At 43.5% G+C, this 18188-nt stretch overlaps 3 protein-coding genes and 1 long non-coding RNA gene across 7 annotated transcripts in view; 1 reads left to right on the top strand and 3 right to left on the bottom strand.

Moving 5' to 3' along the window:
- LOC115171852 (glycogen [starch] synthase, muscle) overlaps nucleotides 1-13069 on the top strand; it is a 28985-nt gene extending 15916 nt beyond the window's left edge. Inside the window, exons 8-16 of the mRNA XM_029729035.1 lie at nucleotides 2186-2306; nucleotides 3699-3805; nucleotides 3904-3963; nucleotides 4992-5184; nucleotides 5711-5837; nucleotides 6718-6813; nucleotides 7077-7240; nucleotides 7321-7401; nucleotides 11257-13069. Coding sequence (XP_029584895.1) covers nucleotides 2186-2306; nucleotides 3699-3805; nucleotides 3904-3963; nucleotides 4992-5184; nucleotides 5711-5837; nucleotides 6718-6813; nucleotides 7077-7240; nucleotides 7321-7401; nucleotides 11257-11505 — 1198 coding nt within the window. The 3' untranslated portion in view covers nucleotides 11506-13069. The remainder of the gene's footprint in view (nucleotides 1-2185; nucleotides 2307-3698; nucleotides 3806-3903; nucleotides 3964-4991; nucleotides 5185-5710; nucleotides 5838-6717; nucleotides 6814-7076; nucleotides 7241-7320; nucleotides 7402-11256) is intronic.
- A 422-nt stretch (nucleotides 13070-13491) lies between these two features.
- LOC115171867 (uncharacterized) lies at nucleotides 13492-14102 on the bottom strand. Its single transcript, XR_003871267.1, has 2 exons — nucleotides 13800-14102; nucleotides 13492-13752 (listed from the first exon to the last, which is right to left on the bottom strand). It is a non-coding gene; the product is annotated as an uncharacterized LOC115171867 (long non-coding RNA).
- Nucleotides 14103-14901: 799 nt separating this feature from the next.
- The window catches only part of LOC115171859 (putative L-aspartate dehydrogenase), an 8791-nt gene continuing 5504 nt past the window's right edge, over nucleotides 14902-18188 (bottom strand). Inside the window, exons 6-9 of one of the 4 annotated variants that reach the window (XM_029729043.1) lie at nucleotides 17012-17235; nucleotides 16612-16636; nucleotides 15141-15255; nucleotides 14902-15026 (exon numbers count right to left, since the gene is read on the bottom strand). In XM_029729043.1, the coding sequence (XP_029584903.1) occupies nucleotides 14989-15026; nucleotides 15141-15255; nucleotides 16612-16636; nucleotides 17012-17235 (402 nt within the window). In that variant the 3' untranslated portion in view covers nucleotides 14902-14988. Of the gene's footprint in view, nucleotides 15027-15140; nucleotides 15281-16167; nucleotides 16193-16419; nucleotides 16445-16611; nucleotides 16637-17011; nucleotides 17236-18188 lie in introns of all 4 variants that reach the window. The other 3 variants (XM_029729045.1, XM_029729044.1, XM_029729042.1) reach the window with 3 other exon arrangements.
- Nucleotides 17252-18188, bottom strand: part of LOC115171855 (uncharacterized) — a 2037-nt gene continuing 1100 nt past the window's right edge. The window contains exon 2 of the mRNA XM_029729037.1: nucleotides 17252-18188. This exon is cut by the window's right edge and continues 832 nt beyond it. Within this exon, the coding sequence (XP_029584897.1) occupies nucleotides 17446-18188 (743 nt within the window). The 3' untranslated portion in view covers nucleotides 17252-17445.

Genomic DNA, 18188 nt, shown 5'->3' with positions numbered 1-18188 from the left:
GGCAGTGCGACACACATTTTGAATTGGCAGTGAGACACACATTTTGAATTGGTCTCAGGGGTGTCAGTGACGTTTTTTTACCTGGTCACATTAGTTTTGGGTTAACAATTATCGTTTTTTATCATGATTTATTCAAACAGTAATGTGCAATTGACCAAAAATAAACCACCTTTCTGAAGAGGCAACATCGTCACAGGAATTCCCTGTCTGTGTGTGTCAGGACTCGACATACAGGGGTTTAGAAACCCTCCATCACTGGAAAACATATTTTAATAATGCCATTTTTAATCTAGGCTATATCATTTATTTAAATAAAAAACGGATTCCCAAAGCTTTTCGTTCGTTATGTCGATTATTTATCACACGCGCTGCACACAGCCTATAGATAATCTGATGCGCAGAAAGAGCGAGCAGCTCTGAAACAGCTGGTTGTTGTGTTGAGGAAAGCAGTAGGAAGAGGTTACACGTTAAATCTACCAGTAAATGCTAAGGCCAGAATGGGTGTGCAACCCAGGTAAAACGTTCCAAGTCTTGTTTGAATATTGGCGATGCGCAATTCAGTCATCACGGAATAGCCTACCTTGAAAATCAGACATTTCTTCTAGACTATTTGGTTGTTGAGAAGTCATTGGTTATGGTAGCCGATATACAACTTCTACTGCTCCAACAGAATTATTACGTGATTTCATTTTGGATCAGTTTTTATGAGGGATTCAGGTGCTTTCGATTGTTTCCCGCTGTTTCAATTGAAGTCTGTTGCAGTAAAACCATATGCGGTTATTATGAGAAAGATCGACTGTTTGCTTCAACTTGGTTTTTTCTACAAAGCGTTCTATTACAAAGGGAACCCGGTTTATGGTCGCTTTCTAGTTTTAAAACATGGTACACCAACTCAACACGGGGGTCCCGAGTGGCGCAGCGGTCTAAGACGAGGCATCTCAGTGCTAGAGGTGCCACTACAGACACCCTGGTTCGATTCCAGGCTGTATCACAACCGTCCATGATTGGGAGTCCCATAGGGCGGCGCACAATTGGCCCAGTGTCGTCCGGGTTTGGCCGGTGTAGGATAAAGGTTCACTTTTTTTATAGTGGTGAGACTGACTAGCTACCACATGGACAGACTTCATTAGTGTGTTTGTTTCGGGAGTATGCTGTCTATTTAGTCAGACAATGTCCACATTATTGTGACATTTTAGAATGTAAAAGTCATGTGAATGTCAATGCATAATACTATTGGTTAGGCCAATTAATAAAAAATAATAAAGTATTATTCATAGTGGAAATGCATACTTTTGGGGGGATTTTTTTCTATAGGCTATTACAACAATAACATAAAAGATAGCTCCTTTAAAATTTGTCTACAATTTAAGTGCTTGAAAAAAGTAATTTTAAAGTCCTTGAATTTGACTTGCCAATGTCTGTATGAACCCTGTATAGGCGACTTGCTCAGCCCACAAATGAAATCTAAAATCACCTGCTGTCAGATCTGGTATGTTATTCTTCGGGCCGGTAGCTTTCGGTTGGAACTGGCCCAGTGTGTCTCGCAAATTGACCTGAATGTCAAGCCCTGCTGTGCGCTTAGCCGTTAGACTATCATTAGCATCACTAACTGTTTTCGGGTTGATTTAAAATATACATACAAAGTAGCCTATGACTACCTGGAAGAATCATGACTATTTGCATCAATCCAGTGGCCATTGTTTTGAAAAGTCCATCACAAGTGAGCTATAGAAACACAACTAGCCAAACTGTCTGGCTGGTGCTCACCTGAATTAAAGGGTAACTACACACACACACATGAACGTGCTTGCTGACATTTTGGGACAGTATCAACAGTGTACTAATTAAACAAATGCCAAAATCTAGTTTGAGTGGTATTTTCCTTTAATTTGCTAAGATTCTCCATCTCGTTATCTAATTCTAGATACCCCAACCTTCATTTTAATGCTTTAAATCTTGATTATGGAGAACATGGGAATAAATGAGTGATGTGGTTGGATGAGGGTTGGGGTCAGTTCCATTTCAATTCAGGAAATAACCTGAATTCCAATATCAATTCTCATAGAGAAGCATTGAGGACTGAATTGAAATTGACCCCAACCCTGGTCTGGACATGTGGTCAGGTGATGTCAGGATTGCATCATTTGGTCTGATCTTAAATAGTTGTTGTTGTCCCACCCGCCAGGCACCTGGACTTCAACCTGGACAAGTGTCTGTTCCTGTTCATCGCTGGGAGGTACGAGTTCAGCAACAAAGGGGCTGATATCTTCTTGGAGGCTTTGGCCAGACTCAACTATCTACTGAGAGTAAGCTGTGTGTGTGTGTGTGTGTCCGGCACTGTGTGTGTGTGTCCGGCACTGTGTGTGTGTGTGTGTGTCCGGCACTGTGTGTGTGTGTCCGGCACTGTGTGTGTGTGTGTACACGTGTATCAGAGGATGTGTGGGCATTCGGAAAGTATTCAGACCCCTCAACTTTTTCTAAATTTTTCCACATTACAGCCTTATTCTAAAATATATATATTTTTTAATCCCTCATCATTCTACACACAATACCCCATAAGGACATAGCAAAAACAGGTTTTTAGACATTTTTGCAAATCTATTACAACAACAAGAAATTATATCAAATTTACATGAGTCTGCAGACCCTTTACTCAGTACTTTGTTGAAGCACCTTTTCAGCGATTACAGCCTTGAATCTTCTTGGGTATGATGCTACAAGCTTGGTACACATGTATTTGGGGAGTTTCTCCCATTCTTCTCTGTAGATCCTCTCAAGCTCTGTCAGGTTGGATGGGGAGTATCGCTGCACAGCTATGTTCAGGTCTCTCCAGAGACATTCGATTTGGTTCAAGTCCGGGCTCTGTCTGGGCCACTCAAGGACATTCACAGACTTGTCCCAAAGCCACTCCTGCGTTGTCTTGGCTGTGCGTTTAGGGTCGTTGTCCTATCTTCTCCCCAGTCTGATGTCCTGAGTGCTCTGGAGCAGGTTTTCATCAAGGATCCCTCTGTACTTTGCTCCGTTCATCTTTCCCTCATTCCTGACTAGTCTCCCAGTCCCTGCCGCTGAAAAACATCCCCACAGCAGGTTTCCTCCAGACGTGACACTTTGCATTCAGGCCAAAGAGTTCAATCTTGGTTTCATCAGACCAGAGAATCCTGTCTCAGAGCTCTACAAACAATTTCTTTGACCTCATGGCTTGGTTTTTGCTCTGACATGCACTGTCAACTGTGGGACCATATATAGACAGGTGTGTGTCTTTCTAAATCATGTCCAATCAGTTGAATTTACTACAGGTGGACTCCAATCAAGTTGTAGAAACATCTCAAGGACGATCAATGGAAACAGGATGCACCTGAGTTCAATTTCGAGTCTCATAGCAAAGGGTCTGAATACTTATGAAAATAAGGTATTTTGTAAAAAATAAATCATGTTTTATACATTTGCAAACATTTCTAAAAACCTGTTTTCACTTTGTCATTATGGGTTATTGTGTTTTTTAAATCCATTTTAGAATAAGGCTGTAACGGAACAAAATGTGGAAAAAAGTCAAGGGATCTGAATACTTTCTGAATACTCTGTATGTGCCTGTGTGAGTGTACATACCCATTGTCTACCAGCCTGTCTGTCGGTTAGTTAGATGTATTCTAGAATCTTGCAGGTATTTACTCCCTCCCTGCCTCCTCTCTCTCCCTCAGGTCAACCACAGCGATGTGACTGTCGTTGCGTTCTTCATCATGCCTGCGCGGACCAACAACTTCAACGTGGAGACGCTGAAAGGCCAAGCAGTCAGGAAGCAGCTCTGGTAATGACCATCATGGCTGTTTCCATGTGAGAAAATAAGAAAACGTATGTATTTATAGTGACTAATAACTTGACTTTGTTTTAACATCCTCATGGCAGGGATACAGCTCAAACTGTGAAAGAACGCTTCGGAAAGAAACTTTATGAATCACTGCTGGTGTAAGTGGACCTCTATGAATCCCCATTTGTGCTGTTGAACTACCAGTACAAGAACTGTCCTGTAAACCCATATGAATCACTGTCCTGTAAAACCCATTTGAATCACTGTTCTGTAAAACCCATTTGAATCACTGTCCTGTAAAACCCGTATGAATCACTGTCCTGTAAAACCCGTATGAATCACTGTCCTGTAAAACCCGTTTGAATCACTGTCCTGTAAAACCCGTATGAATCACTGTCCTGTAAAACCCGTATGAATCACTGTCCTGTAAAACCCGTTTGAATCACTGTCCTGTAAAACCCGTATGAATCACTGTCCTGTAAAACCCGTATGAATCACTGTCCTGTAAAACCCGTATGAATCACTGTCCTGTAAAACCCGTATGAATCACTGTCCTGTAAAACCCGTATGAATCACTGTCCTGTAAACCCGTATGAATCACTGTCCTGTAAACCCGTATGAATCACTGTCCTGTAAAACCCGTATGAATCACTGTCCTGTAAAACCCGTATGAATCACTGTCCTGTAAAACCCGTATGAATCACTGTCCTGTAAAACCCGTATGAATCACTGTCCTGTAAAACCCGTATGAATCACTGTCCTGTAAAACCCGTATGAATCACTGTCCTGTAAAACCCATATGAATCACTACCCTGTAAAACCCATATGAATCACTGTCCTGTAAAACCCATATGAATCACTGTCCTGTAAAACCCATATGAATCACTGTCTTGTAAAACCCATATCAATCACTGTCTTGTAAAACCCATATCAATCACTGTCCTGTAAAACCCATATCAATCACTGTCCTGTAAAACCCATATCAATCACTGTCCTGTAAACCATTATTACTGTAAGATAATTTCTATAGACTACAGTTTGTATGAATGACTTTGTGTTAGTTAAAGAGAAGGGAAACCCACATACATTTGATTCATGCTTGTGTCTGTCTCTTGGCCTTCATCAGAGCTTTTGTGCTAGTTTGTATTTTACACCCTTAGTAAATTCTACCTTTGTGCTGGATTAGTGGGCAGTTGCCGGACGTGTCCAAGATGCTGGACAAGGATGACTTCACCATGATGAAGCGTGCCATCTTTGCCACCCAGAGGCAGTGCCAGCCTCCCATCTGTACCCACAACATGCTGGAGGACAGCAATGACCCCATCCTCACTTGCATTCGCCGCATCGGCCTGTTCAACAGCTCTGCCGACCGTGTCAAGGTAGATTGATTGATTGATTGAATTGATTAGATGATTAAAAGTATTAGGCAGCTCCAGCTGGAGACGACGTTACATATCCTATGTCAACAATTCAGCTGGAGACGACGTTACATAGCCTATGTCAACAATTCTCCAGGATAAAAACACAAAGGCCAGAGGCTCATTGCCATTGTGTCCTCATTTGCTAGTGAGATGGCATGTGGGCCATACTGACACTTTACAAATACATAACCGTCACACTGTGCTCTGCTCTGGTCCCTCCCATCACATAAATGTCATTCCTATAACACTATCCTACTACTGATGCACAGGCCAGTCTGGACTAGAAACCATTACCCAGCCCTCTGCAGAGCTGGGGGTCAAATGGGTTCAACTGCTTCAAAATAATTCCTCTCTTCCCCTTCTTCTGCACTGATTGGAAGACGTGTAAAACTGGTGTAAATAATATGGCGGAAGTGCATCTCTTTCATCTGGTCAACTCTGTCCTCATCCCCTGCCTCATTTGTGCTTCCCATCATCCTTTTAGGTGATCTTCCACCCAGAGTTCCTCTCCTCCACCTCTCCCCTCCTGCCGATGGATTATGAAGAGTTTGTAAGAGGCTGCCATCTTGGAGTGTTCCCCTCTTACTATGAACCATGGGGATATACACCAGGTAGACTCTTATAGATACTATGAACCATGGAGATATACACCAGGTAGACTCTTATAGATACTATGAACCATGGAGATATACACCAGGCAGAGTCTTATAGATACTATGAACCATGGAGATATACACCAGGTAGACTCTTATAGATACTATGAACCATGGAGATATACACCAGGTAGACTCTTATAGATACTATGAACCATGGAGATATACACCAGGTAGACTCTTATAGATACTATGAACCATGGAGATATACACCAGGTAGACTCTTATAGATACTATGAACCATGGAGATATACACCAGGCAGAGTCTTATAGATACTATGAACCATGGAGATATACACCAGGTAGACTCTTATAGATACTATGAACCATGGAGATATACACCAGGTAGACTCTTATAGATACTATGAACCATGGAGATATACACCAGGTAGACTCTTATAGATACTATGAACCATGGAGATATACACCAGGCAGAGTCTTATAGATACTATGAACCATGGAGATATACACCAGGTAGACTCTTATAGATACTATGAACCATGGAGATATACACCAGGTAGACTCTTATAGATACTATGAACCATGGAGATATACACCAGGTAGACTCTTATAGATACTATGAACCATGGGGATATACACCAGGCAGAGTCTTATAGATACTATGAACCATGGGGATATACACCAGGCAGAGTCTTATAGATACTATGAACCATGGGGATATACACCAGGTAGACTCTTATAGATACTATGAACCATGGAGATATACACCAGGTAGACTCTTATAGATACTATGAACCATGGAGATATGGTTGTCTTGTACATTGGCTGTATGGCATATCCAAGTATATTTACTTCAATCTCTCTCTCTCTCTCTCAGCTGAGTGTACAGTCATGGGGATCCCCTCAATCTCTACCAACCTCTCTGGGTTTGGCTGCTTCATGGAGGAACACATAGCTGATCCCTCAGCATACGGTGTGTTCAGAATGTGTCCAAGCCAAGGTTGTTTAGTGTCTTCCAAGGGGCTGATAAAACGTTCTACGTTTAGAGAAGTAATGGTCCCAGTATGATATAATATAATATGTCATTTAGATGAGGCTTTTATCCAAAGATAGTCATTCATGTATACATTGTATGGGTGGTTCCAGTGGGAATTGAACCCACAACCTTTGGCATTACAAACACCATTCTCTACCAACTGATCTCCAGTAGATATGACTAATGCTGTTGTACCTCAGGAATCTACATCCTTGATCGCCGGTACAGAGGGGTTGATGAGTCATGTAACCAGCTCACATCGTACCTGTTCCAGTTCTGCCAGCAGAGCCGGCGCGCCAGGATCATCCAGCGGAACCGCACCGAGCGCCTGAGTGACCTTCTGGACTGGAGATATCTGGGCAGGGTGAGAACTTTCACCTTTATCAAGAGAAGAAATGTCAACCGTTCTACTATAACTATCATCTTATCTCTCTTCTCTCTCAGTATTACATATCAGCTCGTCACATGGCCCTGGCTAAAGCCTTCCCGGATACCTACTTCTACCAACCTCATGACTCTGAGACTGTAAGTCTGTCCTGTCTGTCTGTCTTGTCTATGCTGTTTCCTCCTTTTGGGTAACAATGGGTACTTATGGTGCCCGGGGGAGATTAGTAAAACATTTGTTCTTTACCCATTCAGTAGGAAATTGCTGTAGTGTACCTTTTTAGTTGGACTCTTTTTGTTTTATAACAGGGGTGTTTACTCAATTACCTGGAGGGCTGAGGGTTATAACAGGGGTGTTTACTCAATTACCTGGAGGGCTGAGGGTTATAACAGGGGTGTTTACTCAATTACCTGGAGGGCTGAGGGTTATAACAGGGGTGTCTACACAATTACCTGGAGGGCTGAGGGTTATAACAGGGGTGTCTACACAATTACCTGGAGGGCTGAGTGTTATAACAGGGGTGTCTACACAATTACCTGGAGGGCTGAGGGTTATAACAGGGGTGTCTACACAATTACCTGGAGGGCTGAGGGTTATAACAGGGGTGTCTACACAATTCCCTGGAGGGCTGAGGGTTATAACAGGGGTGTCTACACAATTCCCTGGAGGGCTGAGGGTTATAACAGGGGTGTCTACACAATTCCCTGGAGGGCTGAGGGTTATAACAGGGGTGTCTACACAATTACCTGGAGGGCTGAGGGTTATAACAGGGGTGTCTACACAATTACCTGGAGGGCTGAGGGTTATAACAGGGGTGTCTACACAATTACCTGGAGGGCTGAGTGTTATAACAGGGGTGTTTACTCAATTCCCTGGAGGGCTGAGGGTTATAACAGGGGTGTCTACACAATTACCTGGAGGGCTGAGGGTTATAACAGGGGTGTCTACACAATTACCTGGAGGGCTGAGGGTTATAACAGGGGTGTCTACACAATTCCCTGGAGGGCTGAGGGTTATAACAGGGGTGTCTACACAATTCCCTGGAGGGCTGAGTGTTATAACAGGGGTGTCTACACAATTACCTGGAGGGCTGAGGGTTATAACAGGGGTGTTTACTCAATTACCTGGAGGGCTGAGGGTTATAACAGGGGTGTTTACTCAATTACCTGGAGGGCTGAGTGTTATAACAGGGGTGTCTACACAATTACCTGGTGGGCTGAGTGTTATAACAGGGGTGTCTACACAATTACCTGGAGGGCTGAGTGTTATAACAGGGGTGTCTACACAATTACCTGGAGGGCTGAGGGTTATAACAGGGGTGTCTACTAGAGGTCGACCGATTATGATTTTTCAACGCCAATACCGATTAATCGGACAATTTATTTAATTTTTTTGTAATAATGACAATTACAACAATACTGAATGAACACTTATTTTAACTTAATATAATACATCAATAAAATCAATTTAGCCTCAAATAAATAATGAAATATGTTCAATTTGGTTTAAATAATGCAAAACAAAGTGTTGGAGAAGAAAGTAAAAATGCAATATGTGCCATGTAAGAAAGCTAATGTTTAACTGCCTTGCTCAGAACATGGGAACATATGAAAGCTGGTGGTTCCTTTTAACATGAGTCTTCAATATTCCCAGGTAAGAAGTTTTAGGTTGTAGTTATTATAGGAATTATAGGACTATTTCTCTCTATACGATTTGTATTTCATATACCTTTGACTATTGGATGTTCTTATAGGCACTTTAGTATTGCCAGTGTAACAGTATAGCTTCCGTCCCTCTCCTCGCTCCTACCTGGGCTCGAACCAGGAACACATCGACAACAGCCACCCTCGAAGCAGCGTTACCCATGTAGAGCAAGGGGAACAACTACTCCAAGTCTCAGACCGAGTGACGTTTGAAATGCTATTAGCGTGCACCCGGCTAACTAGCTAGCCATTTCACATCGGTTACACCAGCCTCATCTTGGGTGTTGATAGGCTTGAAGGGGTGGGTACAATTTGTGGAACGTTCCAACAGGAATCTGTTCCAAAAAACGTAAAGTAAAAGGTTGCCAACCAACAACGCATACAAAGTAGCAACGCATACAAACCTAGCTAACTAGCTGCCGAATAGGCATCAACTCACCACAAAGCTTATTCTTAATGTTTGTCCATAGGCAAACAGACATGTGAGGACAGACATTTTTCGGAATAAACGTGATGAGTGAAAAACTCAATGAAATAGACCACTCCCTACCCGGTATCTTATTCTGCCGCTATACAACTTTGTATGCGTTGTTTTTTTGGAAACCTTGTTATTTACTAAGTTTTTGGAATATATTCCTGTTGGAACATTCCACAAATTATACCCACCCAGGTTGAAGTCATAAACAGCGCAATGCTTGAAGCACAGCGAAGGGCTGTTTGAATGAATGCTTACGAGCCTGCTGCTGCCTACCACCGCTCAGTCAGACTGCTCTATCAAATCATAGACTTAATTATAATATAATAAACACACAGAAATACGAGCCTTAGGTCATTAATATGGTCGAATCCGGAAACTATCATCTCGAAAACAAACTTTTTTTTCTTTCAGTGACATACGGAACCGTTCTGTATTTTATCTAACGGGTGGCTGAGTCTAAATATTCCTGTTAGGCATTGATGTTTATGGTTAGGTACATTGGTGCAACGACAGTAAATTTTTTTGCAAATGCGCTTGTTAAATCAACACCCGTTTGTCGAAGTAGGCTGTGATTCAATGAAAATTAACAGGCACCGCATCGATTATATGCAACGCAGGACACGTTAGATAAACTAGTAATATCATCAACCATGTGTAGTTAACTAGTGATTATGTTAAGATTGATAGTTTTTTATAAGTCTAATGCTAGCTAGCAACTTACCTTTGCTTCTTGCTGCCCTCGCGTAACAAGTAGTGAAATTGTTTTTTATGAAGTTAAACATGTGCATTTTATGACCGAATGTAAAAATTAAGTGAAATCAACGGGGGTCTTTTTCTCCAAGTTAATCCTTGTGGAGTGCAATGTAAGGCAGGTGGTTAGAGCGTTGGACTGGTAACCGAAGATTGCAAAAACGAATCCCCCCTGAACAAGGCAGTTAACCCCCGTTTCTAGGCCGTCATTGTAAATAAGAATGTGTTCTTAATCTGACTTGCCTAGTTAAATAAAGGTGTAAAAAAAAAAAATATCGGCAAATCGGTGGCAAAAAGTACAGATTACCGATTGTTATGAAAACTTGATATCGGCCCTAATTAATCGGCCATTCCGATTAATCGGTCAACCTCGTGTCTACACAATTACCTGGAGGGCTGAGTGTTATAACAGGGGTGTCTACACAATTACCTGGAGGGCTGAGGGTTATAACAGGGGTGCCTACACAATTCCCTGGAGGGCTGAGGGTTATAACAGGGGTGTCTACACAATTACCTGGAGGGCTGAGTGTTATAACAGGGGTGTTTACTCAATTCCCTGGAGGGCTGAGGGTTATAACAGGGGTGTTTACTCAATTACCTGGAGGGCTGAGTGTCTGCAGGTTTTCCTTCCTCCCTTGTACTTTATCAATTAAGGTCATATTAATTAGGCACTCCTCCCCTCACCTGGTTGTCTCTGTCCTAATTGGATACAATTGGAAAGGAACTAACAAAAAACAGCAGACACGGCCCTGACGGGATTAAGTTGGACACCCCTGGTTCATTTCATATGTGAAATAAGATATAAATCTGGATTAGTAAATATTATGAGAAAGTGTCAGATTCAACATACTGCTATGCTACTCTGGCTGTGTTTAGACAGGCAGCCCAATTCTGATCTTTTTTAACTAATTGGTCTTTTGGCCAATCAGATCTGAAATACATCTGATGTGATTGGTCAAAAGATCAATTGGTGAAAAACATCAGAAGGTGTCTGTCTGTCTAAACACAGCCATGGTGTGTTGTCTGTGTCTCACCCTCTAAACCCCACCAACCTTTCTTTTCAGGCCCAAGGTTTCCGTTACCCTAGACCGGCCTCTGTGCCCCCATCTCCGTCTCTGTCACGCCACTCCTCCCCCCGCCAAAGCGAGGCAGAAGAAGATGATGACCGCTATGATGAAGATGCAGAGGCAGAGAAAGACCGCTTGAACATCCGCCAGCCCTTGACCCTGCCTAGTAAAAAGGGTCCCGCCTTGCCTTACACCCTGCCTGGTGCCAACGGAGAGAAAAACGGCGCCGCCAGCGTGAAAAACTGACTGTCTCACACACACAACATACACAAACGTACACATGCTGATACTCACTACACACAACATACACAAACGTACACATGCTGATACTCACTACACACAACATACATGTTACAAACACGGCACTCTTATCTTGACCGTCTCCACTTCCATAATATAGATCAACAACTGCTGAAGAGATGAGCTCTGTTATTCATCCAGCAGCCAGAACGTCTTCCAAAACCTGCATGCAGCTCTGCCTCTGTGGGCATCCTGTATGGAGGAGGAGAGGGAAAGGATGGCTAGCTGGGTGACGGTTCCTTCAGTTAAAGAGCCCAGCTTTGAGATAATGAAGTGGGGTAACTTGGAGTATATAGGAGGGTTACCTCTGGTCATTCATCTAGGTTACCTCTGGTCATTCATCTAGGTTACCTCTGGTCATTCATCTAGGTTACCTCTGGTCATTCATCTAGGTTACCTCTGGTCATTCATCTAGGTTACCTCTGGTCATTCATCTAGGTTACCTCTGGTCATTCATCTAGGTTACCTCTGGTCATTCATCTAGGTTACCTCTGGTCCACAGGAGGCTGCTGAGGGAGGATCAGCTGGAATAATGGCTGAAACCATGATACCATTCCAGGTATTCAGCTCCAGCCATTACCACGAGCCCGTCCTCCCCAATTAAGGTGCCACCAACCTCCTGTGCTCTGGTCCTTAATCTAGGAATTGATGAAATCCTTGCCAGTGTAGACTAACATGAGTTGTAACTGAGGCTGACAACCATATGATAACCAGTGGTATCATCAGGATAAAGAAACTAGGGCTAATTAGTCTTGCAAACAACAGCAGCAGCAATTTTCCTGTTCAGACACTGTAGCAGTAACAGCAACCTGTTTAAACAGCAGCAGCACTTTTCCTGTCACACTGTAGCTGTAACAGCAACCCAACCAGCAGCAGTACTTCCCTGGGCTAGGAAACCAATAAGCGACACATTTAGAGCTGGGCCCATAGAGTTAGACTAGATAGATGTACTGTATATAGCCCGTTTTCTGCATGGACATTGCCGTTGAGGGCTTCTACCACAGATACTAAGATGAGTCCTCTTTGTAACTCTATGGCTGAGCCTCAGAACGTCCTGCTGAAGAGCCTCCTGCTGAAACAGGCTCCCATTCGTTCAGAGACCTTTCTGTGGGCGTTGTCGTCGTCTCTGGGCCTTGTACTGTATTAGAACCGGCACTACTGTGTGTAAAAACTGTCGATTGGTCACCTTTTAACCTTTCAGTCAGTGAGCCTGTGTTTGAGTGTTTTTCTTTGTATGTATGTTTGATGGAACACTGATTCTGCCTGCACTCTTTGAGGTTTAGTTAAACGGTGGGGCTTCCGTCCTGAGAAGCTAGTGGTGTTTTTAGACGACAGACTGTATTAGAGAGGAGGAAGGGAGAAGGTCACAGGTTTGGGAGGATCCTATTCCCAGCTGTGCACAGCCAGAAACCAAGATGAGTTGATCCAGAGCCCACACTGCTGTGTCAGTTTGTGTTACAATCACACACCAGAGGAGGAGAAAATAAAGTATATTCTATGTATTAATGATGAAACACAGGACTCGTCTCTTTTGTTGGGGTTTTACTACAACAGGAAATACTGTGAGAGCTTGGAACTATAAGGTTCTATCTGCACGTTTTATTTACATTTTGATATTCCTTGTTCTGTACAATGTTCTCTACCTATATAGTACTCTAAATAACTCAATTCATGTTAAGTTCAAAAGAATACAAGATACAAATACATAATTCATACCAATTAGGGTTCAGAACCTTATTTTTGCAGATAGAACCTTCTAGTTTTAAGGTCACAATGGTGTGTGTGTGGTGTCAACACCAAGGCACTACATAAAGATCATCATACGTTACTGTTAACATGTATTGTAGTGGATGTGGACGTAACTGCATAAGAGCTGTAAAAGTTGTGGGTTGTTGCTAGACGATTGCTAATGAATGTGAGAGTTGCTCATTAAAATTGTTACTTCACAAAGTCATATTTTAATTTGTAGAGAAAAGGAGGTGCTGCTGGGATACAGTAGTAGGACCTTGTAGGATGAAGGTGGGAGGTGCTGCTGGGATACAGTGGTAGGACTTTGTAGGATGAAGGTGGGAGGTGCTGCTGGGATACAGTAGTAGGACCTTGTAGGATGAAGGTGGGAGGTGCTGCTGGGATACAGTAGTAGGACCTTGTAGGATGAAGGTGGGAGGTGCTGCTGGGATACAGTAGTAGGACCTTGTAGGATGAAGGTGGGAGGTGCTGCTGGGATACAGTAGTAGGACTTTGTAGGATGAAGGTGCAACAGTTGATTCCCCGGAATTGTAGATGCAGACTTGAAGGTTTTGTCAATCCTGATACAGTCACACCATATATGAAGCAAGCCCATCTTTGTCCATCCTGATACAGTCACACCATATATGAAGCAAGCCCATCTTTGTCCATCCTGATACAGTCACACCATATAAGAAGCAAGCTAAACTTTGCTCACATGATCAGTAACTACAGACTGTTCAGTACCATAGTGTTGTGTAGTGTGTGTTTCAGTACCATAGTGTTGTGTAGTGTGTGTGTTTCAGTACCATAGTGTTGTGTAGTGTGTGTTTCAGTACCATAGTGTTGTGTAGTGTGTGTTTCAGTACCATAATGTTGTGTAGTGTGTGTTTCAGTACCATAGTGTTGTGTAGTGTGTGTTTCAGTACCATAATGTTGTGTAGTGTGTGTTTCAGTACCATAGTGTTGTGTAGTGTGTGTTTCAGTACCATAGTGTTGTGTCGTGTGTGTTTCAGTACTATAGTGTTGTGTAGTGTGTGTTTCAGTACCATAGTGTTGTTTCAGTACCATAATGAGTTTTTCCTAGCCACCGTGCCTCTTTCACATGCATTGCTTGCTGTTTGGGGTTTTAGGCTGGGTTTCTGTACAGCACTTTGAGATTTCAGCTGATATACGAAGGGCTATATAAATACATTTGATTTGATAATGTTGTGTAGTGTGTGTTTCAGTACCATAGTGTTGTGTAGTGTGTGTTTCAATACTGTTGTGTTTCAGTACCATAATGTTGTGTAGTGTGTGTTTCAGTACCATAGTGTTGTGTAGTGTGTGTTTCAATACTGTTGTGTTTCAGTACCATAATGTTGTGTAGTGTGTGTTTCAGTACCATAGTGTTGTGTAGTGTGTGTTTCAGTACCATAGTGTTGTGTAGTGTGTGTTTCAATACTGTTGTGTTTCAGTACCATAATGTTGTGTAGTGTGTGTTTCAGTACCATAGTGTTGTGTAGTGTGTGTTTCAGTACCATAGTGTTGTGTAGTGTGTTTCAATACTGTTGTGTTTCAGTACCATAATGTTGTGTAGTGTGTGTTTCAGTACCATAGTGTTGTTTCAGTACCATAGTGTTGTGTAGTGTGTGTTTCAGTACCATAGTGTTGTGAATGTTTGGTTGGTAGAGGGACTTGTCTTCTGAAATCCCTCCCTCTTCAGCACAAGTAAACCCGGCCACCATGTCCCTTACACACTGAGAGAAGAAAAGGAGAGGATGGACCGGATGTTAGACAACACAACCCTTCATGTTCTCTCTCTCTCACACACACACACACACACACACACACCCTTCTACAGCAGAACCCACCCAGTAAGCTGCTCCAGAAAGAGTTGTAGGTGGCACTCCCAGTTACAGCTCCCAGTTTGGCTGGGTTCCTCCTCACTGTATGCACTGTGAAGCCATTGGCACCAGTGACCTCCACCTCCACCACGTGGTAATCACTTAGTCTAGGAGAGGGAGAGAAGCCATTGGCACCAATAACCTCCACCTCCACCACATGGTAATCACTTAGTCTAGGAGAGGGAGAGAAGCCATTGGCACCAGTAACCTCCACCACATGGTAATCACTTAGTCTAGGAGAGGGAGAGAAGCCATTGGCACCAATAACCTCCACCTCCACCACATGGTAATCACTTAGTCTAGGAGAGGGAGAGAAGCCATTGGCACCAGTAACCTCCACCACATGGTAATCACTTAGTCTAGGAGAGGGAGAGAAGCCATTGGCACCAATAACCTCCACCTCCACCACATGGTAATCACTTAGTCTAGGAGAGGGAGAGAAGCCATTGGCACCAGTAACCTTCACCTCCACCACAAGGTAATCACTTAGTCTAGGAGAGGGAGAGAAGCCATTGGCACCAGTAACCTCCACCTCCACCACATGGTAATCACTTAGTCTAGGAGAGGGAGAGAAGCCATTGGCACCAGTAACCTCCACCTCCACCACATGGTAATCACTTAGTCTAGGAGAGGGAGAGAAGCCATTGGCACCAGTAACCTCCACCTCCACCACATGGTAATCACTTAGTCTAGGAGAGGGAGAGAAGCCATTGGCACCAGTAACCTTCACCTCCACCACAAGGTAATCACTTAGTCTAGGAGAGGGAGAGAAGCCATTGGCACCAATAACCTCCACCTCCACCACATGGTAATCACTTAGTCTAGGAGAGGGAGAGAAGCCATTGGCACGAGTAACCTCCACCACATGGTAATCACTTAGTCTAGGAGAGGGAGAGAAGCCATTGGCACCAATAACCTTCACCTCCACCTCCACCACATGGTAATCACTTAGTCTAGGAGAAGGAGAGAAGCCATTGGCACCAGTAACCATCACCTCCACCACGTGGTAATCACTTAGTCTAGGAGAGGGAGAGAAGCCATTGGCACCAGTAACCTCCACCACATGGTAATCACTTAGTCTAGGAGAGGGAGAGAAGCCATTGGCACCAATAACCTTCACCTTCACCACATGGTAATCACTTAGTCTAGGAGAGGGAGAGAAGCCATTGGCACCAGTAACCTCCACCACATGGTAATCACTTAGTCTAGGAGAGGGAGAGAAGCCATTGGCACCAGTAACCTTCACCTCCACCACATGGTAATCACTTAGTCTAGGAGAGGGAGAGAAGCCATTGGCACCAGTAACCTCCACCTCCACCACATGGTAATCACTTAGTCTAGGAGAGGGAGAGAAGCCATTGGCACCAATAACCTCCACCTCCACCACATGGTAATCACTTAGTCTAGGAGAGGGAGAGAAGCCATTGGCACCAGTAACCTCCACCACATGGTAATCACTTAGTCTAGGAGAGGGAGAGAAGCTGTTGTGTGACTATGACATAGAGGGCCAATGCCTTTGCCCTTGTTAGCAAGACTAATTAGCCCTAGTTTCCTCTAAGTTTTGTACACTTGACTCAGTGCCAATCTTTCTAAAAAATGACGCTGTGTAGAAGTTTGGGGGTGAATGAAGTTCTTGCACAGCTGTGCTTCAGAGAGTGGGGGTTCCTTAACTGAAAGAGGCTATGCAAATACATGCTGAAACGTGCCAGCATGTATTTTGTAACACTATGAGCAGAACAAGCCCACCTCCTTGCTTGTTCTACCCATAGTGTTACAGTGATTCCCATTGTAAAAGCGCACTCTGAACTATCTTGGGTTATTTAAGAAGCTTTGCTTACGCCGTATCCGACACAATCTCCCCCTGGACGCCAGCGAATCCCAGGGTCCCCGCTGCGATGGCCGCTGCCGCCATGGTGTTGACGTTGTTAGGGGCGACGGGACAGAGCTCTGCCACCGAGCCACTGAATAAGACCCGCCTCCCCTCATCCTCTGTCCAATCAGACAGCACATCTCCTGTCAGACGGAAACATGACGGGTGCTTGGACATCCGGATGAACAGTGCCTTCAAGCAAAAAACGAGAGGAGGGGGCGTGAGGTTAGTAAAAAAAGAGGAGAGGAACAGAGGCAGAGGAGGGATTTAGAAAACGTGTGTTTTGTACACCAGTAATACAACAGAAACTCTAAGATGTAAAGCTATTTAAAGGGAATAGAGGGTAATAGTAATGGTGTCTTTTTGTAGGAACTAACTCCACCATGGTTCGTTGGACAAAGTCTATGGGGAAATGAATGGCGTTTTTGTAGGGGTTTTGGGAAAATGCATTCTGTCCAGTACAACCATTCTGCACGCTCTATGTAACAGCATTCTGTCCACTACAACCATTCTGCATGCTCTATGTAACAGCATTCTGTCCAGTACAACCATTCTGCACGCTCTATGTAACAGCATTCTGTCCAGTACAACCATTCTGCACGCTCTATGTAACAGCATTCTGTCCACTACAACCATTCTGCATGCTCTATGTAACAGCATTCTGTCCACTACAACCATTCTGCATGCTCTATGTAACAGCATTCTGTCCAGTACAACCATTCTGCATGCTCTATGTAACAGCATTCTGTCCACTACAACCATTCTGCACGCTCTATGTAACAGCATTCTGTCCAGTATAACCATTCTGTATGCTCTATGTAACAGCATTCTGTCCAGTACAACCATTCTGCACGCTCTATGTAACAGCATTCTGTCCACTACAACCATTCTGCACGCTCTATGTAACAGCATTCTGTCCAGTACAACCATTCTGCACACTCTATGTAACAGCATTCTGTCCAGTACAACCATTCTGCATGCTCTATGTAACAGCATTCTGTCCAGTATAACCATTCTGCACACTCTATGTAACAGCATTCTGTCCAGTATAACCATTCTGCACACTCTATGTAACAGCATTCTGTCCAGTATAACCATTCTGCACACTCTATGTAACAGCATTCTGTCCAGTACAACCATTCTGC

The sequence above is a fragment of the Salmo trutta genome, chromosome 32, assembly GCF_901001165.1.
Source record: "Salmo trutta chromosome 32, fSalTru1.1, whole genome shotgun sequence".
NCBI classification, from domain to species: domain Eukaryota; kingdom Metazoa; phylum Chordata; class Actinopteri; order Salmoniformes; family Salmonidae; genus Salmo; species Salmo trutta.
This window is presented reverse-complemented; position numbering and strand designations above follow the sequence as displayed.